The sequence below is a fragment of the Podarcis tiliguerta genome (assembly GCF_965153285.1).
Source record: "Podarcis tiliguerta genome assembly, chromosome: 9".
NCBI classification, from domain to species: domain Eukaryota; kingdom Metazoa; phylum Chordata; class Lepidosauria; order Squamata; family Lacertidae; genus Podarcis; species Podarcis tiliguerta.
Genome location: NC_139542.1, coordinates 18706978 through 18734774, shown reverse-complemented (window position 1 = coordinate 18734774; position 27797 = coordinate 18706978). Strand labels below are relative to the sequence as shown.

The 27797-nt window shown below is 42.5% G+C and overlaps 1 protein-coding gene across 2 annotated transcripts in view; it reads left to right on the top strand.

The window, feature by feature from the left end:
- The window catches only part of UNC5C (unc-5 netrin receptor C), a 307445-nt gene that overhangs the window by 257268 nt on the left and 22380 nt on the right, over positions 1-27797 (top strand). Inside the window, exons 8-13 of one of the 2 annotated variants that reach the window (XM_083398293.1) lie at positions 8027-8083; positions 11140-11331; positions 13648-13992; positions 15989-16076; positions 21824-21992; positions 24504-24737. In XM_083398293.1, coding sequence (XP_083254419.1) covers positions 8027-8083; positions 11140-11331; positions 13648-13992; positions 15989-16076; positions 21824-21992; positions 24504-24737 — 1085 coding nt within the window. The remainder of the gene's footprint in view (positions 1-8026; positions 8084-11139; positions 11332-13647; positions 13993-15988; positions 16077-21823; positions 21993-24503; positions 24738-27797) is intronic. The other variant, XM_083398294.1, reaches the window with a different exon arrangement.

The following is a 27797-nucleotide window of genomic DNA, read 5'->3' as shown; positions in this document are numbered from 1 at the left end:
AACCCCCTCACAGGGGTTGACCAAACCATTGAGTCCCTGGATTCCTTTAGTGGAATACCCTTCACATAGGGATGGCGAGAGCGTTCTCCCATCCCTATCACATGAACCAGTGCCTATGCGCAATCTTACAAGTTGTGACGATTTGCTACGCGGCAGGCAAAACCCAAATGGCATCAGCCAAGTGGGGAAAATTGCTGCCGTGCCCCTGTCCCAACGACAGATGACACACGACGGCATAGCAAGGTCAAGCGCACAGCCCTAAATATAGGGAGAGGTGGGCAGGTGTTCCGATGCACGCACCGAAAGAGGAAGTTCTGGGTCACATGCATAGGTATATATAGGTCCCTTGATCCATTTAGCTTGCGTCCCATTGGCCTGATTGAACCCAGCATCAAGGGACCTACCAATTGGCTGTTGTGGCTATTCAATCAAACCCACCCACAACACAGGGTTTAGTTGCCAGGTCTCTCTGCAACATGTGTCCTCTTTAAGGGAGGACCCGATTTACAGCAAGCCTGCAATGTTAAAACTGCTAATACTGTATGTCAGAGGTGAGACTGAGACTAGTCCAGATTCCCATTCCAAAATGCCACTCAGGTTGCAGCAAAGGTTAATCTAGGTGAACTACTGCTTCAGTCTTCCTTGCTGGCCAAATTAATCCCTTAGTTGTATGAAGAAGTCTAATGCTCCACTAACTAGCATGCAGACTGGTAGCACTTTAAAATGTGCAAATACTTTTTTAAAACATGCATCCAAGTTAAAGCAGGGAGTCCTGTTTATGATGCTGTTTTTTGTTTGCTTTTTCAGTGGGTAACACACATGAACACACACACACATACCAGGGGAACAGGCTGCTTGCCCATAAATCCTGAGCTATGGATTTAGTCATAGCTCTCCAGGAGCTGCTCTCTTTATGTTTTGCACATTGACCTCCAAGCTGTTCCTTGAGGGGAAAGAAAGGTTAATTTAACAACTCTGTCTTTTGTGTTGTAGTAATGTTACAACACAATGTTAATCTGGCAACACACATAGCCCTGCATAATTAAGTGGTCATGTCAGGCCTTCCCTATGCAATATGTGTTCAGATTCCCTCTGTGCTTATTTTAAAAGCTATAATGGATTATAGATCATGATATTAGTGATGTGAACCTATCACGCCCTTGAGCAGATTAGCTTGCAGTAAGCAAGAAAGGAGGCTTTTGCTGTTGTTTTGTTGTTGTTGCTTTAAAAAAGCAAAAAATAAAATAGTTTTCTTGGAAGATCATCACAGTGAAACCCTCTTGAGTGCACACAAAGGAATTAAATGAGCCTTTGTATTAAAATGGAATAAGTCACTCTGAATATACCTGCCTATCTGCATAATCACATTCCCAACCATCCAGATGCAAAGCACATGCACACAGGGGCTTTCTGCACTTGATATGGCACTCAAGCACTAAATTATATGCAGGAAAGCATTCATGCAAACAAAGATCCATGGGGGCAACATGTTTCTGTACTAACATAATTTACTTCTGTGTCAGGGCTGCCTTATTGGGCCAGGTCCACAATCTACTCCTACTCCCTCTGTTGTGTGAACACATGTGTGATAGTGGTTGAACAAGGTAGACATGGGAAGCTATTAGATAAAGACATTGTAACACTGGCCCATCTAGTTCAAAGGTGGAGAACTTCCCCCTCTCAGCAGGTGAAAATTTTATCATCCCTAACCAGCATGGACCAAATGATGCCAGTTGATGATGTCATAATGATGTCAGGTGATGAGTCTCTTTGAAGGCACACTGGCTGCAGAAGGAGGGAGCAGTTTCATTTCAAACTTCTGATGAAGCTGCTTTTCCTTCATTTTAGCAGCAATACTCTTCCTGCTCCTGGTGCAAAGTCCGCTCGACCTGGGCATCAGTTGATGGGTCGTGGAAGCACATCTGGCTCCAGCAAAGGAGCTCACTTTAAGCTCCCAGGTTCCTTTGGAGCAACATCAATACCTGCCCTACACTTGACATCACAGATAACATCAGGTGTGGGGCAGGTGAGTGTGGCTTGCCAAGAAAGGGTTGGTGGACCAATTTGGGTCCCCTTCCAGGCTGAATTTAGCCCATGGACTGGAAATTACCCACCGCAATCTAGCTCAATGCTACCTATGACCGGCAGTCATCCTCCCAGGTTTTTAAGAGAATTCTATCCCAGTTCCGCATTGAATTGCCAGGGATTGAGTCTGGAACCTTTTGCATACAAAGCCTATGCTGTCAATACCGATGAGCTGATCTATGTGGCTTTTAGGAATCAGATGCACTAAATGAATGAGAACTTGTACACAGTGGCGAAGGAAGGCTCTCTGGCACCAGGGCTGGGTGTCAAGGGGTGGGGCAAACCGTCCACAGGGGCAGGGCAAACCACCTGGCGGCACATCTGTGGCACCGATAAGGACGGCACCACTCAAGCGGCGGCTTACGGACGGCGCTCGAGCAGCACCCTTCGTTCCGGAGGCCCACTTTTATCCTGAGGCGTGCTTTTGCTAATGGGGCCTCCGGCATGTGATTTTCGTTCACATCCTAGGGCAAAGTTCACAACCAGAAGCAGCTACTTCCAGGTTAACGGAGCTCGTAACCAGAAGCGTTCGTAACCAGAGGTACCACTGTAAATTCAAATGCATGCATGTAAAATTTCCCTACTGGGTATCAAAGATGGAAGAGGGAATAATATGAGCCAGATAGCAGCCTAAGTCTGTACTATCTAGATAAAAAAAAAAAAAAAGCTGATATAACATTATGGTCATAAGTAAATGGTGTCACTATAACTAAAATAGAGTATGGAAAGATCCATGCAGAATCTACTAAAGAGGATGGGTAGGTCTAGTGTGCTTTAGAACTTGATTTATTGAAATTTGACTACACTAAATCAAAGATCACTCAGCTCAGGTTCTGGTCCCCAAGATAGACTTTTAGAATGAACAGCAGCTGTCCTGCATGCCACATAAATCCTACAAAAACTTAATATAAGATGTTAATAAAAATGTTAAAAAATCCTACTAGGAGTTACCTTGAAAACATTGTCTATTCTGTCTTTCTGCAGCCCCTAGAGCTCTATAATAAATTAATAATAATAAATTTTTATTATTCCCCGCCCTCCCCAGTTTAAAAACCGGGCTCAGGGCGGCTAACAGCAAATATAAAACATTGATTAAAATGTGACTTAAAAACAGCATAAAATACAACATAAATTGCAGCATCAATAAATCAATAAAATTCAAAAATTCAGGGATCAGTGAACTTTGTTACAGGACAAATGCTTTCGTAGAATAAGAAATGAAACACATTGAAGTTTTTAAAGTGAAAACAAATGCATGTTGGAATGATTTGCCTCCCCCTTGCACACACCTAGTTTTCACTGGGAGAGTTCTTTCCAGTGGTTACCAGAAAGAAATAGTTTCCCCCATAATGTGAGCTTTTTCTTGTGATACTTTGCTGCTGCATTTTGTGCCAAATTTTGCTATGCTTGAGGTCAAACTAGACATGATTGCTAAATGATTCTTTGCATTTAAGGTTCAGGTTTTTTTAAATGCAAATATCAGATTGGGGGAGGAGTTGATAATTATTGGAAATGCAGCAGTCAAAGGCAATAAAGTTAACTTTCATCTTAGGACTGAATGAGGGTTAAATTCCTCTTCCACAAGCACCTGTGATACCTATAATTGCCAGCCTCCAACACTCCAAACTAATTTTTTTTTGAATCGGTGCCTGCAAAGACTTGGAGAATTGGAAAGGGAAATACTATTGCATGAGTGGATTATCGACCTGCATATTAAATGGCAAGAGGCATTTACGTTTCTGGTTAATTTGGCTTACTAGGAGGAAAAACCCCTACTACAATCTCCATCAAGATTTGCTTCTCACTCATGAGATTTCACGGCAAGTACTTGAGACTTTGTTGGGTGTGCCGTTCACAACCATACCACAATTTCTACATTGCTTTGACAATCATGTCATTTTTACTATGAGCTCTGTGTTACAAAGTTGAGAACTGGAAATAGAGCCAAAAGTGGATTTTAGAAAATCATTTTCAGTATTGGGAGGAAGTGGGGGGACCCATAAATGATAATGGATGTTTCAACAGAGCCTTAAGTCTAGCTGTGCCCTACTTTTTCCTTCTTAAAACTGGAATGAATAATTCCCACCCCTCCAAATAATTTGAGATGTTCATTTAAATGCAAGGAAGAAACTAAGTGTCGAACTAACAGCACTTTAACTATTCCTACAGTAAACACACAAGAAGTTAGCAACAAACACTGATAGAACCTTTGAAAATAATTTTTTTTTTGTTTCATCAAAAGCCACTTGAGGCATCTTAAATTACTTTTTTCCCCCTCAAAGCAAGTTACCAACTATGACACCAGCTGCTCCAGGCACAGATCAACAGAGCCAGCAACTATTGTGGAGTCAAATTCAGCAGCACTTTTTTCTACATTTACCCTAGTAAAGAAATGTGGCAATGATAGTTGAAGTCCCTCAGGTACTTGCCATGCCGCAGTGCTGATACTGTGAGCAAAATAGATCAAGGAGGAGAGACTACAAATCCCTGCTTTGCACTGTTCTCACTTTGAAGCTGGGAGAAAAGTCATTTTTCATTATTGCAGGTACTAATCTCAGCAGATTTGCCTCATTATCTGAAGAAAATGTCCTTTCTTATTATATGGAAGATCAGATTGCCAAGCATTAAAAAACACAAAAAAAACCCTAAAGAGAGATGGCCAGGCTCACATCTTATGAAGCAGTTGACACCAAACGCCTGTTGTTTGTGTCCCCCAAATAATTTCCTTGCCCCTCCCAAACCTATTAATATTCTGAATTAAAATGTAATTTCAGAAAGGTGCTAAAGTTTCTGACTTAAAGTAAATACCTATTATCAAAAGTGTTTGTGTATAAACAGTTGTGAGGGCTGTTATATTAATCGCCCATGAGCATTTTTTTCAAAATGCCTGCGTTCAGTTGATACGTATAAACAGCATATACTGAAATAGAGTTATTTCTTCCTAATCACACAGAGCAAAATCACCATTTACACTTAGTGGTAGTGGTTTGTGCTACATGGTCACCCCACCCTTAGTCTTATGTTGAGGTTGCATCATGAGATCTGACATCAGTTGACCACTCAAGAGCTGGAGCTAACCTCAATCCAGTCTGCTATGTTTAGAGCACAGAGGGATTTACATGGGGCATCCCATATCATTGTGTTGCCACCTCTCCCTGTGGCACATGCATGTGGATATTCAGAGCATCAGACCATTATAGGGAATTAGAGACTTGTGCATAACTCCCACTGAGTGCCCATGCACAAACTCTAAAGGTGGAGAGCTGAATCAAGGCTTTCTTTGGCCTTGTGGAATTGTTCTGCATGTGGGCACTGGGCCTATGGTGTGCTGGATTGAGCTCAAGGTATTGGAGCTGAATTGATGTAGGATTACTCTGCAATGGCTCTTTCATAAGGCAATACATCACTTCACATTACAGTCAATGGCTAGTGAACAGGACCTTGGGAACTATCTGGCTGCCACGTTGATGGTTTCCACATGTTGCATACCCCTCATAAAAACCTAAGGGCTCTGCTGGATCAGGCCAATGGCCCATGTTGTCCACCATCCTGTTCTAACAGCAGCCAACCAGATGCCTATGGGAAGCCTACAAGCAGGACTTGAGTGCAACAGCACTCTCCCCACATGTGATTCCCAGCGACTGAGATTCAGAGACATACTGCCTCTCACACTGGAGGTATTATATGGCCATCATGCCTATTAGATATTGATAACCTTATCCTTGATGAATTTCTCCATTCCCTTTGGAAGCCATTCAAGATGGCACCTTGTGCGGGAGTAATGTGAATCAGCTAGGAATCTGAAAGCAAATCTAAGTTATGGAATGGTTCAGCCTTTTCATTAATAAGAAGCCAAACCCAATAACAGGAAGTATGTATGGAAAGAGACAAAACCCAACCATTAACATTCAATCTACTGAGAGTTTAGAAGCAACTCTTGGGTCTCATAGTGATCTAATTTCACTCTGTCACCCTTGCGGCACTATCACCCTTGGAACGTAGGAAGCCGGTTATACCCAGTCAGGCCATTGGTCCATCCAACTCAGTATTGTCAACACTGACCGACACTAGCTGTCCAATGTGTCAGATGGGTTTCGTTCCCAGCCATACCTAAAGATGCTGTGCATTGAACCTCAGACCTTTTGCATGCAAATCATGAGCTCTGCCACTAAGCCACACCCTTTGCTCTTTTGCTTTTCTTCAGTATTGCCTGGGAAATAGAATTATTGGCACAGGTGAAAGTGTCAGAGTGTAAAGTTGAGAAGCCAAGTCCGTTCTTTTGTCCACTTTGTTTATTTCCACTAACATATTCATGGTGGTCTGAGGCTGAAAATGGTGGGATTGCAAGTGATAGTCAAGAAAACACGTGCCTGAGAAGTGTAGCCAAAGCTAAAAAAGTGTCTACAATGCGCTTGTTTCATAAAATTTATACACCACTTGCTTGTAAAAAACCTCAAAGCAAGAAAAGATAAAACAATAAATTCAAGAAAAATTCATAACCAAACAAACAAAAGTTAAAATATTTTAGTTACCTTAACTTTCTAAGCATCTGAGTTGACTTACCTAAACAAGAATTTTTTAGCAGGTGACAAAAAGAGTACAGTGAAGGTTCCTGCTTGATCTCAATAGACAGGGACCTCAGAAGATATGTCTAGCCACATAAAATCTTAATTCTTACATATTGCAGTATCTTTTACAGTTCCTTTACCTTACACAAAACACCATGTCCTCCATTTAGTATTGCTTTGTTTGAATTGCTTCTTGAGCCACACATTTGAAGTTGCATAGGCCCATATTTTAGAGTCCAGGAGTTGAGATGTACATGTAGAAATGGTTGCAACTTCTAGCAGTCTTCAGACATTTTATTTCCCACATGCCCAACATTGCAGTATTTTTCTATCTAGGCACAGGGGTGGTTTTTTTGTGAACACAGGTGGGGCCAAATTCACTCTAGCTGGTGCCCTGTTTGCCTGGGAGTAAGTCCTATTGGTCTCAGCAGGAACTTACTTCCAAATAATCATGTCTGTATTGGCACAAAGTAACAACAACAGCAGCTTTTCTCTGTCACAGGAGCCACAGGGCAGACTGCCTAGAAGCATTGAATTATCACAGGAAATCAGGAAGAAAGTCACTTTTCTTGCTATTTGTCTCTAGGATAAAAAATGTGAATTGTGCAATGATTTTGTCAATATTACACAAAGCCTTCAAAATCTAAAATAAATTACTTTACAATCTCAAGGCTCCTATTGATTTTCTAATGATCTCAAATGGAACACATTCCATTTCCAACTCTCTGGCAAATTGCTTGCTCCCTGGAGAATTCCTATTGGATTTCTATTAAAGGGGAGGTTAAAACCATTCCCCGGAAATCTAGGGGAAAGGGGGGGGGCAGGGGGAATGAGGCTTTTGCATGGGCTGAGCTCTCTGTAAATGGGTATTTAACCTCTGACCAATGACGGCAGGTCTCTTTCAGTTCTATTAGGCCAACAGCAAGCTACTATAATTAAATAAAAAAAACTGTTTAGAGCCCCAGTGAACATGTCCTGGGAATTAAAGCATATGGCAAGGATTGGGGGGAAGAAGACTTTCCATATGCTAATGACTCTTGATGTCTGAAATAAATTAGATCCATTAGAGTTTATGCTCAATAAAAGAAAGACTTTAAGCACTCCAAAGTTAGTGACTCGAGACCGATTTTTGGCTCTGAAATTCAATCTGCCTACTTATTAATTCTTAGTGAGGCTCCTGAGCAGACAGGAGATGCAAAATTATAATAGTGTGCTGAATCAGAATTTTAAAGTACCATGGGTTTCCTTTCCTTTTTTTTCTTCTTTTTGAATTAAACCATTCTTCATGTGTTGTTTGGTTTTTTTGTTTTTTGTTTTTAAAAAAGCTCCCTTTGTTAATTTGATTTTGTTCCCATCTTTTTTTTCTTTTAAAGGTTTCATTTACCCTATTTCAACCGAACAGAGAACCCAGAATGAATATGGATTGTCTTGTAAGTGTTGTTTGATATTATGTTCTTAGATACCAATTTCCTGCTCCCAAGATTTACTTTCAGCCTAACTTGTATGTGTTTTGCTAGCTTTAAAGAGGTGTATTGGCTGCTACATTAAAGAAACCAGTGTAGATAATGGGATGAGAAAAGGACAACAGGAAAACATGTGGAAGCAAGAGACAGAGAGAAGTGTATTCAGATCCCCACAGAAGCCGAAGAACAGGAAGCAAAACATGGCTGCAAACATGTGATTTGTATTAAGGAAGAGAAACTCGCAAGAGGGAATATATGGTTGGCAGATTTTGCTTCTACTCTTGTTTGAGAAGGCTGAATAGAATAAGTGGCAACATTTGCAAAATGGAGCCTTTAAATTCCATTAGCACAGAGTAAATTGAACTTGATCATTCCTTCTTGGAGATTTCTCCATTTTCAGCTGTGTAGCTAGGACTCTGTTGGGGAGTTTAAAGGAAGCAAAGAACAAAAAAAGTGTGTTTTCCTCTCTCTCTCTCTTTTTAGAAAAGTGTTATCTTTATACAGAAAGAATACAAAGTGGCTTGCTAAAAAAATTGTTGATGTGTTTGCATTTCCTAATCTTAGCCTGCTTGAAAATAATAATGGTGGGATTTTTGTCCCTCTCTACATCAAAACTCTGCATCAAATTTGTGTTACATACTTAAGCCTTTTGGAAAGATACCTTGAGGGAGGGTATGTGCAAAGAGTGGCATTAAGTATTACACTGGGATTAGCAAAGGAGATGTGTTACAAGCAGATAGTGAAAATTCTCACAAGCTGGACAGGCTCCCTCAGGAGAACTACTGAAAATCCTGGCTTGCTTTTAGAGGTTTTTATAGCACTTGAATCTGTACTGAATTCTGAGAATAAATGTAGCTGGGAAATTCTAGCTCAGTTCAGCTGTGAACTTGGTGGGCAAACTACTGTTCCTAAGCTTTTGCCCCAATATGGAGCTAATAGTACTGTCCTATGTTACAGAGTTTTTGTAAGGGTTCATGGGATAATTTTATGTGAAACATTCTGGACACTCAGATATGTTCTGTACATTGCTTTCTTTCTTGTTGAGTCAGTATTAACTCTGCCCTTCCATTTAAAAAGTTGTCCTATACGTTAAAAGTAAAAGAATCACAACAGCATAAAGCCACATTTAGAGCAGGACCATGAAGCATGATCTAGGAACTCACAGAGAGACCAATTTTTTGCTGATAAGACATTCAAGTACACAGAGCATTCTAGAGCTAGAACACATTAGCTCCAAAAGACTTAGCCACCAGTTGCCAGACACCTCACTTCAGAGGGTTGAAGAAGAACCTTCAAACACTATTAATGCATGGACAGATGCGCAGGGAAGAAAGGCAGTCCTTCAGCTTGTATTACCCTGCTTTGTGCATATGGTTCAGACTCCATCCCCAGTATGTGTTTCAAGCCATGGCGACATTTCTGTTTATTCTTCTGTTATATGTAGAGTTGACTGGATTGTCGCTGTCAGCCCACACTGGAGGCAGGAGAAACTCTTGAGCCTTTCCTAATTCTTTGGCCAGCTGCTGTACGCTTTTTCTGCTGCTTGGCAGATGGCAAACCCCTTGAATTCTGTCCATTTGCTCATAAATGCGGGAGGGGACCTTAAATCCCAACATCGCTTTCAAGTCAGTCTTGAAAAAGAGCTTTTTTAAAAAATCAGTTATTTTGATATTTTATTTATTGTTGATTAGGAGCCTTTGGGAAACATTTCTTTGTCAGTTGTGTGACACTTTCCATCAGGTTCCTGGTGTGTTGCAGAGCTTCCATAATGGCTGGTCCACTCATGGCTTTAGAGCTGGCATTGGGAAGCTGTGAGCTTTCAGTTGTGATTAGCTGACAATTTAGTATACGTTCTGCTGAAGCAATCATTCCTATTGCACTATGCATGAAAGCTGGAGCCCAACACCATCTAGAGGGCCATAGGTTCTCCAACCTTGCTTTAGAGGAAGCATACCGTGCTATTCAGCAGCAGCGTACCCACAGCCCCTTAGTCATGAGAGCGCCCATGGAGCTTTCCCTGTCCCTTCAATAGAGGGGGCAATCCACATAAGCGGATCCTGGTGTGGATTGCAAGGGTGTGGATTGCAGACAAGAGAGATCTGCAGGGCCATCTCAAGCCATCTTGCTGCCTGAGGTGAAAGACAAGATGGCACCCTTCCCAATGGGACATAAAGAAACCAGTTGGGTTGGCAGTTGAATCTTACTGCAGTACTGGTGAACGGAAAGTATCTTCACCTGCAATTGAGGACAGCCAGCTAGCGTAATGGGTACAGGGCAGGCTACATGGCACTCACAACTGTGTCTCCTTCCCACCCTTCAGTATCTGCTGCCTGAAGCAGCTGCCTCACTCTGCCTAATCATAGATCCGTTCCTGAATATTTGTATGTGTATGCAGGAGAATTCTAAACGACACAAGCAATCACAGTGAATATCTTGATGGAAACTTTGTGATTGACTGAAGACTGAGTTATGTGCTCTTAAGCCCCCTTTCAGGCCATGAAATTTTGGCATATACGTTTCCCTTAAGAAATATGCTTGATGAATATCAGATTCAGAAGATGACTGCCATTTTCTGTGCTTGTTTAATTTAAGGTTGGCTTGCTTTTTAAAAAGTGAAACATTCAATGTAAGGGGCAGGGGAGGAAGAAAGAGAGTCTGTTTTATGATCACATGCCTTGATGAATTAGCATTGATAATTTCACCATGAACTGCTATGGTGAATACCTCTTTTGATTAAATTTCCTTGTTCATCCGGTTATAAACAGTATGTTATTCTACCTCCTTACAAGAAAGAGAGATACATAGATGAAGAATTAGAAAACAGCTATGAGAATTATTTTTAATAAATATAAATATCTACTAAAAGTGGAGAGTTTTTGAAGCAGTTTTTTAATTAACCTATAAAACTGGTAGTATGCATCTGTAGGAAAGGATAGCAATGAATAAGTACGCTTTCATACATTCTTGAGACCGTAATTAATACTTTATGCTTCTCTACCCCAACCCACCAACTTTTCCCCCAGCTGCTCCTGATTCAGATGACGTAGCTCTCTATGTCGGGATTGTGATAGCCGTGATCGTGTGCCTGGCTATTTCAGTGATCGTCGCATTATTCATCTACAGGAAGAACCACCGGGACTTTGAGTCAGATATTATAGACTCCTCAGCGCTAAATGGTGGATTTCAGCCTGTTAATATCAAAGCTGCGAGGCAAGGTTAGTTTCCCTTTGGCCTTTCACATTGACCATAAAAAGACAGTCTCTAGGGCCATGTGAATTACAGTACATTTCCTGAAGTCGTCCTAGCACCTAGCACCCTATAAGGAATCAAAATTTATCTGTATGTATGTATATGTGTGTATACATCTTCCTACCAGGTTTAGTGACAGCTAGTAACTTGAATGACCATCTTTTAAAAGAGGATTAGACAACTTTATAGAGGAGAAGACTATCAATATAATTGATATGTTCTCCTTTCGCTCTTGGAGCCAGTATGCCTCTGAATACCATTTCCTAAGAACCACAAGCAGAGAGAGCACTGTTGCACTCAGGTCTTGCCCATGTGCATCTCATTGGCCTCTGTGTGAGCAGAATGCTGGACCAGATGGTCCTTTGGCCTCATCCACCATGACCATGAGGATCATCTGCTCCAATCCCCTGCAGTGTAGGAATCTTTTACTCAACATGGGACTTGAACCCACAACCCTGAGATTAAGAGTTTCATGCTCTACCGACTGAGCTATCCAATAAGGTTTTCATTTTGATATATGCATTTGTTTCCTGGGACAAGTGCTAAAAGGCAGGTCATGAAATTATGGGTCAGCAATTAATCAACAGGATGAAGACAGAATGTAGATTTTCACTGAATGCTATCAATTTACCTTCCCTTATCTTCCATAATCCCATTTTAAATCTATTAGTTTCCCTTTCATTCCCATTCCCCTTCAATCAGGAGTCTGTTTTTGGTACAGGGTTTGGAGACACCAGGACCAAATCCAGCCTCAGATCATTCAACCTGCAGCCTTCAGTAGTACAGCCCGGGGGGGGGGGGATATATTGATGATATAAATTGACCCTTAGGCTTGATTGTGCTCATAAATATTTGTGGCTATGATGCTTCAGAAAATGAAGGCATGTAAGCCTCTTGGCACTTGATGAAAAGCACTTGCTGGGGCTGCAATTCTTTTTTTCTTTAAAGAAATCATATTTTGCAAATTAAAGTTAAATCAAGTTGGAAGTAAACGTAGCCAGAGTTTTGTCCAAGGCAGAAGATTAGCAGAGCTGCAGTTTGGTTGCCAAGGATTCATTTAAATCATTGCTGCAGAAGACACTCAAGAAGATGCCACAGGCAACAATTCAGTCCTGACTAGGAATGATAAAGTACATGATTTCATAGTTATTTGGAATTCTCTGTTTCCTTTTCCTGCTCCATTTGGTTGCATAGGCTGATGTTTTGCGGTCAGCATTTTGCATGAAAATGACAGAGAACATTTTCTTCAGAGAAATTTGGAGTTGGACTCCAGTTGCCATGACTATAGCCTTATCAACTGTTGCCCTCTATCCAGTACTTTAAATCCAGTCCTGACTTATTGCTCCATCACCACCACCATTATTAAACATTTGCTGGTACACTTACTTCTATACTATAGAAATCTCATATAACCAAACAAAGTGCATGTGAACCAGGCACTTTCAAACTTGCGTCAAAATTAGTACTGAGGGGAGAGAATCTGCATTCAGAAACACAATTATAAATAACAAAGCATACTTGGCAGGAACTGAAAGAAAAATAATTCTGAGTTTCACACTTCAAAACTTTACTAATATTTTGGCATGAATTTGGGGTTTCATTATTGCTAGCTGTTGGGCTTCATGAAGAGAAATACAGTTTTCAAAATTCTGAGCTTGGGTTCTGCTGCTAAAATCAATATTAAAAGTTATGGGATTTGTCTAGTCTTGGGTTTTTGGAGCTTTGCTGACTTAATGCAAACAAATTTTTGGTTTTCAGAGACTTGGTAGAGTAATAGGGATGTTCATTTTTTCCTGAATTGCATTAGTCTCCTTTCAAACAGGCTTTGGAGTTGTTGCAGTTTTTGAAATATCCTTTGAATTGTATAATAAAAAGAGGAACTCTTTAAGGTTAGAGAGATACTTTCCTTTATTTTCATTATTTCCAGTAGTATGTTCAATTAGAATGAATTTCCCTTTTAACCTGTTGACGAAAGCAAGGATGTAAATCATATGGATCCAGCTAAAAGCCAGTGATTATCGCCTCTCAATACATCAAGTAAGGAATAGCAACTTTCCCCCCCTAGACAAGCAGTCTTCTCTATGTCTCCATGTAAATCAGGGTTACCAAAACAGGTGTTTTCAACATCTGGAGAGCATCATATTAGCTACCCTTGATATAGATATTCATCCTGGATTTCATCTGCCACAAAGCCACATTATTTTTTTAACTCCAGCCAATATTGCACCTAGTAAAGAGTATGCATAATAATTTCCATATCACTTTTCTTTTTATTAACACAGACCTCCTAGCCGTGCCTCCAGACCTCACTTCTGCTGCAGCCATGTACAGGGGCCCTGTCTACGCTTTGCATGATGTGTCAGATAAAATACCAATGACCAACTCACCCATTCTTGATCCACTTCCCAACTTGAAGATCAAGGTGTACAACAATTCGGGTGCAGTCACTCCACAGGATGAGCTGTCCGACTTTTCTTCCAAACTCTCCCCGCAGATCACTCAATCCTTGCTGGATAACGAAGCATTAAACATTAAAAACCAGAGTCTTGCACGGCAGACAGACCCATCATGCACTGCTTTTAGCAGCTTCAACTCTCTTGGAGGTCATCTGATTGTACCAAATTCAGGTAAGTGACTTCAAATATAGTAGTTGATTTTATTATATTTATTTTTAAAACTGACTGATGTGTCCAAAAATAGGGTTTAAAGTGTGTGTGTGTGTGCGCGCGTGACACACACACACACATAGTCACACAGACACACACACCAGCAAATAAAATTATTTAGGTCATTCTTGGAAATCTATATCTTATGTGTTTAGACCAAAGAGTGCTTTCTCCAATTTGGGTTTATTCAGCTATCACACATATTCGCTCCCCAAAGTCCTGGCCTTCTTTAGCAGAAAATTGCAAAGCTCTGAGTCATTGCCTTCAGAAGCATTGGCCTCTCAACTTCCATGTGTGAAGTGGGATTCAGAACCCTTGACCTTTTCTTTCATGCAGCACCAAAAGACAAACCAACCTTCAAGGCAGAAAGCCTCACTGTTGGCACTAGACATAAAAGGACAAATTAATTACAAAACAATTTAGTCATTCCAAGTTTCAGTTTGCTGTAAACACCATGGATAGAAAGGAAGATACTTAGAATACGAAGATTTTTATTTTTCTCGGCACAGATTCCAGTGCGAAGTGTTGCTCTTGCTGCGTTGAACCCCTCACTACATATGTGTTTTCATATTAGAAAGTTATTATGTAATATTTAGGGGTTTCAAATAGGGAAAGTTCTTTTTCCAGGATTATAATGGTCATTTTCAGAAGTACATATAAATGCACACAGAGCATTGCAAAGGAAGGGTTTCTAGTTGTATAGGGGGAACTCACTGCGCATTTAACTAAACGCATGTGGGCTCTCAGGAATTTTCACAAATGTGTATAGCTCTGGGGTGGAGTATGTTGCCACAGTGCTACCACCCCACCCTTCCTAGGTGTCCATTGCGCCCATCTAGAACATCTGAAAAAGGGTAGCCTGGATAGCTCAGTTGGTTAGAGCATGGCGCTGATAACGCCAAGGTTGTAGGCTCAATCCCTGTATGGGACAGCTGCATGTTCCTGCATTGCAGGGACAAGATGAACCTCAGGGTCCCTTCCAACTCTATGATTTTATAATTCTGTGATATTGCATACTGATTTAAGGAAGGTCATGGAAAGAAAGCTTCCCTTCCCCTCCCCCCCCCGAAAAAAACCCCACACACAACAACAACAGCACCTTATCAGGATGTTGGAGGCCCTCCTGAACAAACATAGGGAAATGCCTAGTTACCTTACACAGAGTCAGAGCAATGGCTAGCTCAACACTGTCACTGGCAGTGGTTCTCCAGTCTTCCCATCCCAACCTGAAGGAAGCAGGGGTTGAATGTGGGATCTTCTGCAAGAAAACAGAAGCTCTATCTGTTTGTTATAGTTCTTCCCCTGAATATGAGATAAGTTGGGGGTTGGGGGCTGGGAGGCAAAGGGTTGCTGAACAGATATGAAACTTTCCTTCCATTAACCTCCTTTATTTATTTTAGGATCTGGTTTGGAGTGATTCCTAACTCTCCATGCCCTATCTAACAATATTCAGGACTGACTACCACATCTAAATGGTAGATGGTGACCAGATAAACTGATATCTTTTGGGCGGCAGGAAAAAAATGCTCCTGTTGTTTCATGGGGCAATGCTTTGCTGGCCTTTCTAAAAGTTTAATTAAATGAGAATTGCCAAGGGAAATGATCCCATTACTACTGTTTGGAATAGTAGATGTAATTGTTGTTTCCCCCTCCTTCATTTTTACAATGTAAGCAGCAGAGCAGCCATCTGCTTGTTCCTTAAATAAAACAAAAAGGGAGGGGAAAAACACCCCCTTTTCCGACTCCTTCATTGCTGGAGACAAGCGGAAGAGGCATCAGCAAGTAATAAACTGCCAGGTAAAAGCATCAAGATAGCCATAAAGCACCCTGCTTTGAGTGGGATTTTGGCATGCAGAGCCATGTGTTCCCGAGCTTCTTCCTCAAAAGGTCAGCCTGCCTTTCTTTTCCACTCTTTATTTTATCTGCTTTCCTCTCTCTCTCTCTTGTTGTTCTGCAGGAGTAAGTTTGCTGATTCCTGCAGGGGCCGTTCCCCAGGGGAGAGTCTATGAAATGTATGTGACAGTTCACCGAAAAGAAAACATGAGGTAAAAGAAGGCTCTGCTTACAGTGCATTTGCTTTAGCGCTAATTGCAGGGAGGAGTGTGTGAACACAGCGTTCTGATCAGCATATATCTGTATCGACACAAGACTGGAAAAGCTGCTGAGGCCACAGAATGGTGTGCAAGCAGACCCAGAAATGGAACACACTTGTGTGTGTGTGTGTGTGTGTGTGTGTGTGTGTTTGTAAATCTAACCAGAGGTCTCTCTCATGCGGTGTAGGAATTTGAATTTTGCAGCTACTCAGCTCTCAGGTTCATACCAGTATTCAAGGGGTGGGGGGAAGCAGCAGCCTTGAAGGTGCTGTTCAACAGGGTTATATCCAACTCCCTCCCACCCATCCACCTCCAAAAATTGTCATACAAAAAAACCATCAAGAGCTATGTAAGCCTGTAGCATGGCAGACCAACATCATTCTGAAATCCAGGATTTAGGATTGTTTATCACAATTGCACAGGGACGTGGGTGGCGCTGTGGGTTAAACCACAGAGCCTAGGACTTGCCGATCAGAAGGTCAGTGGTTCGAATCCCCGCGACTGGGTGAGCTCCCATTGCTCAGTCCCTGCTCCTGCCAACCTAGCAGATAAATACATAAATAGGTACTGCTCCGGCGCGAAGGTAAACGGTGTTTCCATGCGTTGCTCTGGTTCGCCAGAAGCGGCTTAGTCATGCTGGCCGCATGACCCGGAAGCTGTATGCCGGCTCCCTCGGCCAATAAAGCGAGATGAGTGCCACAACCCCAGAGTCAGTCACGACTGGACCTAATGGTCAGGGGTCCCTTTACCTTTACCTTTATCACAATTGCACATTTTACAAAAACACCAATAGAAATAATCATCAGTGGTAGTTGTTTGAGTACTGAAGTACAAGCTTGATTTTAACAATGGAAAGTTACAAGCCAAGTTCAGCACTGCAATCCTGTACTTGGAAAGAAGTCCCGTTGAGTCCAATGGGTCTGATTCCTAGGTACCTGTGCTTAAGATTGTAGCCTAAGGTAAACAATGCATAAGTTGTGAGTGTTAGAGGCGTTAGAAAACCAGGCCCTCTTTGAGCAAAGCTAATTCGCTGCAAACATGGCGTCCCATGAGCCTCACTTCACAACACGACAAAGCATCTCTTAATAGCTCAGACTAAAAGCAGAAATGTGTTATTCCTCCGGGCCTCCATCCCAGCTCCTTGTTTTTGCACCTCCATGCTCCAGAACTTTTATCTCTCCTTCTAATCTCCCTAGATTCATTCCGCTTGAGCTTGACAGCATTCACTCTTTGGCCAAATAATAAAGCTGTTCTTTCTGCTGGATGAAGGCTGTGGGTGTCAAAGCACTGTGAGCCCTCTCATGTGCTATCTTCCCATTAAAGCACATAAAAGCCTGAGGGTGTCAGTGAAAGTGTTAGTAAGCCATCAACATGGGAATCTAATGGTCCATATGAAATGGTAGTGTTGCTGTCAGATACTCACAGGATCTTGCTTCACTCTCCCCAAAAGGCATGTTAATGGCAAGGAAAATTCTGTAAGTTCAGCATCGTTTCAGGACTCTCTGCCATCCCAATGATAATGCCCATTGTTATTTCTGAGATATTATTTTTATTTTACAAAATACTGTTGCAAAAATACATAAACAAAACGTCCCTGAATTATTATCCTTATGAATAATAGTAAGCACACCTTTTTAAACATCTTCTGAGCTGTAATGTATGTCAGCGACAATCTCTAGAACATTAATCACTTGATTAACATCAATAAAAGTATGTGTTTTGCTGTTTCAAAACTTGAGAAACAAACAACAGTCTTTGTTGTAATAATTACATCTTTGTCTTCCTTCTTTTGTTCTTACGTGTTGATTTTTTCCTTAATTTCATGTCAATGAAATTTATCTTCTTTCATTCTTCATTTATAGGAATTGTTCTTTCTTTACAGTACTCAGCATAAAGAAAGCTAGCTGCTGCTACCATATGACATAGCAATTATTTAACATCTCTTAATTACAGATTTAAATCGCTAAGTATAGTAAAGGAATGAGATATATATTCTTTCAAATTATTCTATTAATTGCTCTAGCAACCGTAAACCAGTGCTTTATTAGCAAAGAGAAGGATCAGTGCATGCTCTCCTCAAAGTAAGCCCCATGGAACCCATGAATGTAATTTCTGAATAGACATGCAAAGGGTTGCATTGTTAGGGAGCAATCCTATGGCAAGTTCCACTAGGAGAAACATAGGGCTGGGCTGCCCATAACACAGTGTGAAGTGGTTGCCTCTGGCAGAAGATCTGGGCCCAGGGAACACACTGCTCACTGTTGGGTCATGCCCCCACCATGCCCCCTACCACTATGCCCCTCACCCATGGAAGAGGCAGGGGCATGGCGGCAGAGGACACAGGGGAACGGCCTTAATTAGTGAAACATCCTAGGCCAGCCCTGGATAAGCAGCTTCAGCCAGCATTAAGTCTCCAACCCTGGCTTAACCGAATATACACAAGCGGAACTTGCTTATCCTGGCTCCGCCAGCTGAGCTGAAGCTGGTAGAGTCAAGACTGGTGTAAGGTAAAGGTAAAGGGACCCCTGACCATTAGGTCCAGTTGTGACCAACTCTGGGGTTGCGGCACTCAGCTCACTTTACTGGCCGAGGGAGCCGGCGTACAGCTTCCAGGTCATGTGGCCAGCATGACTAAGCCACTTCTGGTGAACCAGAGCAGTGCACGGAAATGCCGTTTACCTTCCCACTGGAGCGGTACCTATTTATCTATTTGCACTTTGATGTGCTTTCGAACTGCTAGGTTGGCAGGAGCAGGGACCGAGCAACGGGAGCCCACCCCGTCATGGGGATTCGACCTTCTGATCGACAAGTCCTAGGCTCTGTGGTTTAACCCACAGCGCCACCTGTGTCCCAAGACTGGTGTAAGTCTCCCCAAAAGTGGCATTTTGGGAGTGGGGTGGGGTGGGACCAGAGAAGAGGGACTTAGGCTGGATCCTAACCATGTTCAGCTTGGTCACATCACCTGGCAACCCAGCAAAGAGCACTATTTTAAAGACTTTGTTTTCCCTCTATGAGGCTTAGAACCCAGCCAAACTTGAGCACATTTAAGTCCCATTCATTTAAGTGGGCAAGTAATGCATTTGATTATTATTGAATCTTTGCAAAATCACTATTGTGATTACCATGTGATGTTATTAAAAGCAGCTTCCAGAGCACATTTGCCATCTCTTGGTGATGGTAGCGTGCTGTGATGTAGGTGACTGGCAAACAGATCTTGAAAGATATTGAAAAGGAGCAGAATATTAAAATAACATTTGTGAGATCCCTTTATGAGTCAGGAGTTGGAGAATTATTTTTTAAGCACTTACCCTTTTTTAAGGAATGCATTTGACAGAATTAATTTGATCATCGTACGAGTTTTATTAGCTCACCCTAGCAGCTGTGAATAAAAAATCCAAATAATTAAACGCCTGTACAGACATCCTCTCTGTCTCAGTTTGGATCTGTAGACAAAATTGTGAATCATTTTCAGTTAGTGGGAAATTTGCTCACCTTTTTCAAAATTTAAACATGGGGGAGGATAAAAGTGATAAGAATGAAATGGGAAATCCTAATTTGGAAGAAGAGGCAAACAAAATTAATAGAGCAAGACAGCAGTAGGAAGACAATAGAGTTTTAAATTTGCAAAGCCTTCAGTTAACCCGACTGGAAGGGTTACCATTTGCTCTTTGTGAGTGATTCATTTCCCTCTTCTCACTCTACACTCTTCTTTCTCCTTTTCCTTGAATATAGCTGTTGAAACTGCATGTCAGTCAAAAAGCAAGATTTCACTTTTGCAAACCAAATCGCAGACATACTGACAGATGGCACAATCAGTTTAATGAAATCTGTATGGCGCTCACCACGAGCTTAAAGTGGTTTGCTGGCATGAACTCCCCATGGCGAATCCTGAGATTTGTAGCTCACTGAGGTGGTTAGGTAGGGAATGGAATTCTCAGAAAACTTATATGAAACTACAGTTCCCAGTGTTCCTTCAGAGAGTCATGACAATTAAACTATTTTAAGCCCAGTCAATACAGTGATGCCCTTTACGATGAACAAGTAATCAAAAGCATTCATTTGCACCAACCTGGTAAGCCTTACTTTGGCATAGTGTGATGTGTGGACTAGGCTGGAGTCTTTATAGCTGATAGATATTTTGGGAGTGCAGCTTTTGGGAGTGCAGCTTACTCCCTTCTCTGCTGGACCTTTTCTCATCCATAGTACAGAACCCCTCCATTTCTAGGCCTTGTGTGCAAGCAGTGTTATTATTTTCAACTTTCGAACCATGGTTCTGCAGTGACATAAAAAGAGGGAGAGAACATTTTAAAGAGCCAAGAAAAATGAGGAGGGAACAAGCAGGAAGGAATGAAGGATCTCTGGAGGGATAGGAGAATGGAGCAGCTTTAGGAAGTGCTGAGGACCATATAAAATGAGATTGGGGCCACAAGTCTAGGGAAGGTGGTAGGCACTTCTGGGTGACACATGAAAGTGGTAGGCATGGTCACAATTCAGCCATGCAAAACCCAGACGTTTCTACAAATGCACACCTCTTTGTCCTCCATCCGGAAGAGCAGGAAACATGATCAAATGATGCATTCTAGCCAGGCAGAAGCACTCAAGATGAGTGCAGACAAGGAGCAATATGGGGTATGGTTTGGGGAGAGAATGTGACGTAGAGAGGCTTGAAGAGTCACATTTGACTGCTTGGCATGAAGTTCCCTGCCCCTGATCTAGAACCACCCTCTGGAATCACTTAAAGGGACCCCTGACCATTAGGTCCAGTCGTGGCCGACTCTGGGGTTGCGGCACTCATCTTGCTTTATTGGTCAAGGGAGCCGGCGTACAGCTTCCGGGTCATGTGGCCAGCATGACTAAGCCACTTCTGACAAACCAGAGCAGCTAACGGAAACACTGTGTACCTTCCCGCCAGAGCAGTACCTATTTATCTACTTACACTTTGATGTGGTTTTGAACTACTAGGTTGGCAGGAGCAGGTACCGAGCAATGGGAGCTCACCCCATCGCGGGGATTCGAACCGCCGACCTTCTGATCAGCAAGTCCTAGGCTCTGTGGTTTAACCCATAGCACCACCCGCATCCCTTACCAGCCTAAATTAGACAGTCATTGAAGTCATTGACGACGTTTGTATTGAAGATGGCTTTCCCTGAGGGTGCGACCCAGTTGCCAATGGAACATTCATTGTATATTTGCAGATATGTGGTTGTTTTCATAGAAATGATTTTATTGCTTGTAGAACTCAAGTGTCTTGTTTTATCCTTTTTTATCTTGTCTGCTGCTTTGATGACCTCCAGCCGTGAGCCGGTTTATAAATCTAAAATAAAAAATACAATTAATTAAAGTTGCTCTATAGAAACCTTCTCCAACCTGGTGCCCACTAGATGTTTTGAACTACTGGGGCTGATGGCACATGTCATCCAAAACATCTGGAGAGCACCAGGTTGGCAAATACGCCTATAGTTTATAGTCAACTTGAACTTTGCCGCACTTACCAAAAAGGCTGGCTACCATTGTTCTGGGATTTTTGTGTTTTTTTCTTGCGTTCTTCCTTCTTGTGCAATGGTTTAAACATTAAGGAACATCGCATCTTCCACTAAGGAATAACTATGATGATAGATTTGAAAAACAAACCTGCTTCTACATAATATTTATTAAAATCATGTGAAAAACATGGATTTCCCTTCCTATAATCTTGCCAGGCCACCGGTAGAAGACAGCCAAACGCTTTTGACCCCTGTGGTGAGCTGTGGACCTCCAGGAGCACTGCTGACTCGCCCTGTCATTCTGACAATGCGCCACTGTGCGGAACCAAACACGGAAGACTGGAAGATCCAGCTGAAGAACCAAACTGCCCAGGGACAGTGGGAGGTGAGTCTACAGACCTTCACCATATACCACCATAATTGCTTGCTTGCCACAACTCTTCAGACATTTGTGGTAAATTTTCTGGCTATTCTAAATAGTGGCAACATGACGCCACCTCTGGACTGGATATCTTTGCCAGCAGGGCTGCAGATATGGCACTGATTCTGCCTTTCTGTGTAGGTCTGCAGACAGAGGACTATGGTTTGAATTAGATGGGGGAAATGATAGCTCAGACTATTTTACACATGTTTTGCATGCACAAGCTACTTGTTTATTTCAAGTCCCAGTTCAAGTGTTTTGTATGTGTGTTTAAAGTCCTACACAGCTTAGGTTCTGCCTCTTCTGCATATATTCCCCATGTGCACTGAGAAACTCCATTGCAAGCGTTCTTGCTTTCTGTAATGTGGTGGAAGAGCCCTTAATTGAACTGGGCTTCAGTTGGAGTCCCTGTCTTTTATTCCTTGTGTGTGCTATTTACTTTTATTCTGTATATGGTGTTTCATTGTGTTTATTGCTTATATTTCATTTTTGTATTTCGTTCATTGAGCCTTGCTGTGAAGCAGGATAGAAATGCAATAAAAAAGTAAATATTGATTGATGGATTGAATTTATATCCCCAAGAAACCCAGGACAGATAAACACAATTTAAAAGCAAAGCTAAAACACTCTAAAACAGAATGTTCTAAAAACAATTATAATTATAAAAAAAACCCAAAGCAGTTACAGCTAAATACATTGTTCCATCCGTTAACGGAAGCCCTGAGGCATCTCTGAATCCTGAAGCTCAGGGCTGCGAAAAGCTCTCTGTCTTCCTTGAGACTGGGCTAAATGGACCAATGCTCTTTTTTAGGAGAAGGCAACTTCATATGTTCATCATGACCATGCAGTTGTTAAAACTAGTTTCCAGAATCACACACATAGTCTGCAAACAATCACCAAGGTTCTTGCATGGTAAGCCTCACCTTCAGCAAGCTTCCTTACTCACGCTTTTTGGGAACCAATCTCCTGTCTCTTGCTCTTACTCAATTGAACATATGTTTGCATGGCTGGAGGCAGGTCAGCCTTATGAGCGCCTGCACAAATGCTTCATGACTTGTCTGGCAGGGGTGCGTAAAATCAGCATTTCAGGTGGCACCTTTCTTCCTAGCCCTTAGGAAGGATGGTGTCACCTTTGCAAATGTGCAGCATCACCTCTACCCAGAGTCTTGAATCTGTTCCCAAACTAGGAAATAACCAGATCCAGCAGCCCTATTTCCCTGGATCACCAGCATTGCCAGCATCCTTTGGAGACTGCAGAGAGAAGGTTCATCAGAGCGCCATGTGTCACAGATACAACATTTACAGTTACACATTCCTCTGTTCTTGCTTGTTTTATTTTTGAACCAAACTTGCCAGACACCTTTTGTCCCCATGCAGTATTGCACAGAAAAATAAGCAGGGAAGGTATTCAAAAGTATCTCTTTGTCTGTGGTCCAGTCCATCACTACTATCTGCTCTGACTGGCAGTGCTTCTCCAGGATCTCAGACGGGTTATTTATTTCCTTGCCCTACCCGGAGACGCTAGGGATTGTGCCTGGCACTTTCTGCATGCAAAGCAGGTCATCTGCCATTGCCCTATGGCCCTTTCCCTATGGTTTTGTTTTGCGTATGGACCTGTGAGCAGGATAATTGTCCACAAGCATAATCAGTTATGCGGGTCAGTTTTCTCCATGCTCTTGATCTTCACTTATGCTCTTCCTTAGTAAGCTTGCAAATAGAATGAGTGAGGTGGCATTTACGAGATGTTTTGTTAGAAATAGATCAGTGCACCTTTCCTGCTAGGCTTTCTTTTAGAAGTCAATGTATCTATATAACTAGTGTTTCTTTTTAGTGGTAGACTCATGTTAGACATGATTCTTGTTGTTGTTGTTTAGTCGTTTAGTCGTGTCCAACTCTTCGTGAGCCCATGGACCAGAGCACGCCAGGCACTCCTGTCTTCCAATGCCTCCCGCAGTTTGGTCAAACTCATGCTGGTAGCTTCGAGAACACTGTCCAACCATCTCGTCCTCTGTCGTCCCCTTCTCCTTGTGCCCTCCATCTTTCCCAGCATCAGGGTCTTTTCCAGGGAGTCTTCTCTTCTCATGAGGTGGCCTTCCAGTGATCTGTCCTTCCAGTGAGCATTCAGGGCTGATTTCCTTCAGAATGGAGAGGTTTGATCTTCTTGCAGTCCATGGGACTCTCAAGCGTCTCCTTCAGCACCATAATTCAAAAGCATCAATTCATGCTTCCAGAAATAAGTAAATAAAAAACAAGGGTCCCAAAAGATATAGTCCCCAAACTTATTTGAATGCTGGCCCCCGATACTCAGCTTCTTGGCTATCTCTTCTGTCAGACACCTCCTGCTTTTGAAAATCTCACCATTGCACCTTAATTGGGTAGGTGGTTCCTGAATCATAACAGTGAGCTGGATGGATCCCATCAAGCATATGGCTGATCGTGTTTGTTCTTTTGTGTTGTTAACTTTCCACCTTTTAGGATGTGGTAGCAGTTGGAGAAGAAAACTTCACCACCCCATGCTACATTCAGTTGGATCCAGAGGCCTGCCATATCCTGACAGAAACTCTCAGCACCTACGCCTTGGTAGGGCAGTCGATCACCAAAGCAGCTGCCAAGCGTCTCAAGCTGGCCATCTTTGGACCACTGATCTGCTCATCTTTGGAATATAATATCCGTGTCTACTGCCTGGATGACACCCAAGATGCCCTTAAGGTAATAATTAGACTCATTCATTTTAGAATTGTGTGTGTGGAGATCTAAATGCTGCAATTACCATATATTAGCCTCCTGATTACAGCTATTGTGCATTTTTTTAGACTTCATTTTTTGTGCATGAGGTTGGATGTTGTACAATACTTTGCTTTATAATACAGAGGGGAGCAAAGAAAGCAAGCAGAGATAAGAACCAACACTGCCTTTTCCATAATTATTTCTCTTGTACATTAGGCTAATTCTTCTCCCAGCATTCTTCCTTCTATTGTTTACCTGTATCATCACCTGGATTCTGAGATTTTTGCATTATTAACAGGCCATAAGGTTCACCAGAACTTCATTGGTGGTTCATGTATTTTTAATGCTAAGTGCCAGTTCCCCAGAGATGCAAAACATATAAATGCCTCTTTGTAAATAGTTGATAACGATAAAAAAAGCACCAGGGCTGTTAATCAAGCGCTTGCTGCTATATTACTTTCTTCTATGACTTTGTCTGCAGTTTTTTGCCCTGAGAATTTGCAATTGAAATGTACCTCAGTTGCTGCTTTCCCTATCAGTGCATATAATGCAGATTTAAATGCATTTCATTTCATTTATTTATTTTGCTTCAAGCCACTCTTCATCAAGCAAGTGATCCCAGAATGGGGTGCATCAAATATAAAATCAAACTAACCATAAAACAATATACCAATAAAAATAATTAAATGGTTCCAATAGAAAGCATTAAAAATATCAGTCAATATTACCTCTCTTCCTCCTAACTATAGAAATTGGTGTCCTAGTGCATCAAGGAGCCACAGCATTAAAAGCCTTGGGAAAGAGATAAGTTTTTTTAGCCAGTGCGGGGGGTGGGGGGGAGTGTTAACTGATATTCCATAGCTGAGGAGCCACTGCTGAAAAGACCCTTTTATGCATGGGAGAGGTACAAACTCAAAGATGAGCTAGCAAGTAAAGCACAGGTGAGGAATCCATTGGGCTCAGTGGCCCAGCTCTTCATCTCCTCCTTAACTATACTAAGAGTGGCATTTAACTTGGAGCAAATGTATGTAAGTGCTTTTATGAATTTGTTACAGCAGGCCTCCAAGGGTTCCAGTAACCCACCATTTGGGCCAGATCCCCAAAGCCCATTGACCACTTAGAAGAACTCAGCTAAAGAACTACTTGAAGTCACAAGGATGGTGGAGATCTAATCTCTCTTTCCTGCCATCTGCATCACCCATTAGGCAATAATCATCATTGCAATAAACTTATAAAACCAGGTGCTAGTTCTATCCTGCAAGTTAATCTGTGTATACTTGCGATCAAATCTAGGGTAGCTTTAGGCTTGCCATGCATCCAGTAAATTCCAGACATGTACGGAAATCGGATGCCTGAAATGACGTCCAGGGAGGGGATGGGGGGGTGAGTTTTTTCTGGGGGTTTTTTATGTGGTGCACACAGCAAGGGCTCCAGCTGCCCATGGTGCCACTGCTGTTGGCATTGGCCATTGTCTCATCACTTGGCTATGTGCAGACGCCCCGTCGGGGAACTGCTTCTCTGAGGTGCAGATGGTGTGGTAGGCAGCAGCAGCATTTCAGCATGTGGTGGCAGCACAGTGTCCTGAGTGTGGCGGGCTCTTCCAGTGTGGAGAGCCAGTGTGGTATATTGGTTAAGAGCGGTAGACTCGTAATCTGGTGAACCGGGTTTACGTCCCCACTCTTCCACATGCAGCTGCTGGGTGACCTTGGGCTAGTCACACTTCTTTAAAGTCTCTCAGACCCACTGACCTCACAGAGTGTTTGTTGTGGGGGAGGAAGGGAAAGGAGAATGTTAGCTGCTCTGAGACTCCTTTGGGTAGTGATAAAGCAAGATATCAAATCCAAACTACTCCTCCTCCTCCTCCTCCTCCTCCTCTTCTTCTGTGGCTGCACCTGGCGCTCCTTTCCCAGGGGCCTGGACCCGCCATTTACATCTCTGAGCCTGCCCACCTAGCCACAAGGTGTGAGAGCTCCTGCCTGATGGCTCTCACTGTCTCCTGCAGGTTAAAGGGAGGCAATACTGGCTCATGTTCAAGTGTGTGTGGTATTCCGGAAACTGGAAGCGAGAGCATCACTTTCACTCTCCATGAACTCTGTGATCCGGGGAGGTTGGGCAGCTTCTAGCCATAGCAGAATAGGCTCCCCCCCACACACACACCACTCTTGGCCTGAGGCAACTGTATGGTTGCATGAGGCTGGGCAGGCTCCTTGCGGGCAGTGGTGGGAAGAGAGAGCAGGTTTGAAGGGGAGCTGTAGAGAGAGTGGGGCAGCAGTGGTCAGAGGTGTCCACCAAGGGAAGCCAGAAGGCAGGGGATCCAGGGTGGGTATTGGGCTCTGGGGAAATGAGAGGCACTACTAGATAAGCTAGGTAGGTTTGCCGCATCATGGTAAAGGTCCTTCCCTGGTGACATCTATATAGTGGTGTCTTGGGTTAAGAACTTAATTCATTCTGGAGGTCCATTCTTAACCTGAAACTGTTTTTAACCTGAGGTACCACTTTAGCTAATGGGGCCTCTCACTGCCGCCGTGCCCCCGGAGCACGGTTTCTGCTCTCATCCTGAAGCAAAGTTCTTAACCTGAGGTACTATTTCTGGGTTAGTGGAGTCTGTAACCTGAAGCGTCTGTAACCCGAAGTACCAGTGTACTGATGTGAAGTTTAGATTCCCATCATTAAGTATTTGGCTGGATTGCCAGTATCTTACTGCTACCACTTGCAAGTTTCCTACAGAGTGGGTTATTCCCAAGAGTTTTACATAACAAGAATCCATAACAATATCAATAACCTCTGCCTAGAAGATATTTGCATTTTATAATGCTTTGCTAGCAAATTCAATTTTCATTCTGAATGCATTTTGGCACCATGTCTTCCAGAACATCAAAGCGTACTATCTTTGTTACAAAAGCAGAGTGACTGGTTTCTGTAGTGATTGAAAACACAGTGGGGAAGTGTTTGAAGGAGTAGGATGAAGACAAGGTATATAGGTTTTGGAAAGCTGAAGGTGGTATCAAAGAGGTGTTGCCCTTGGTGGGTGTGCACTCATTC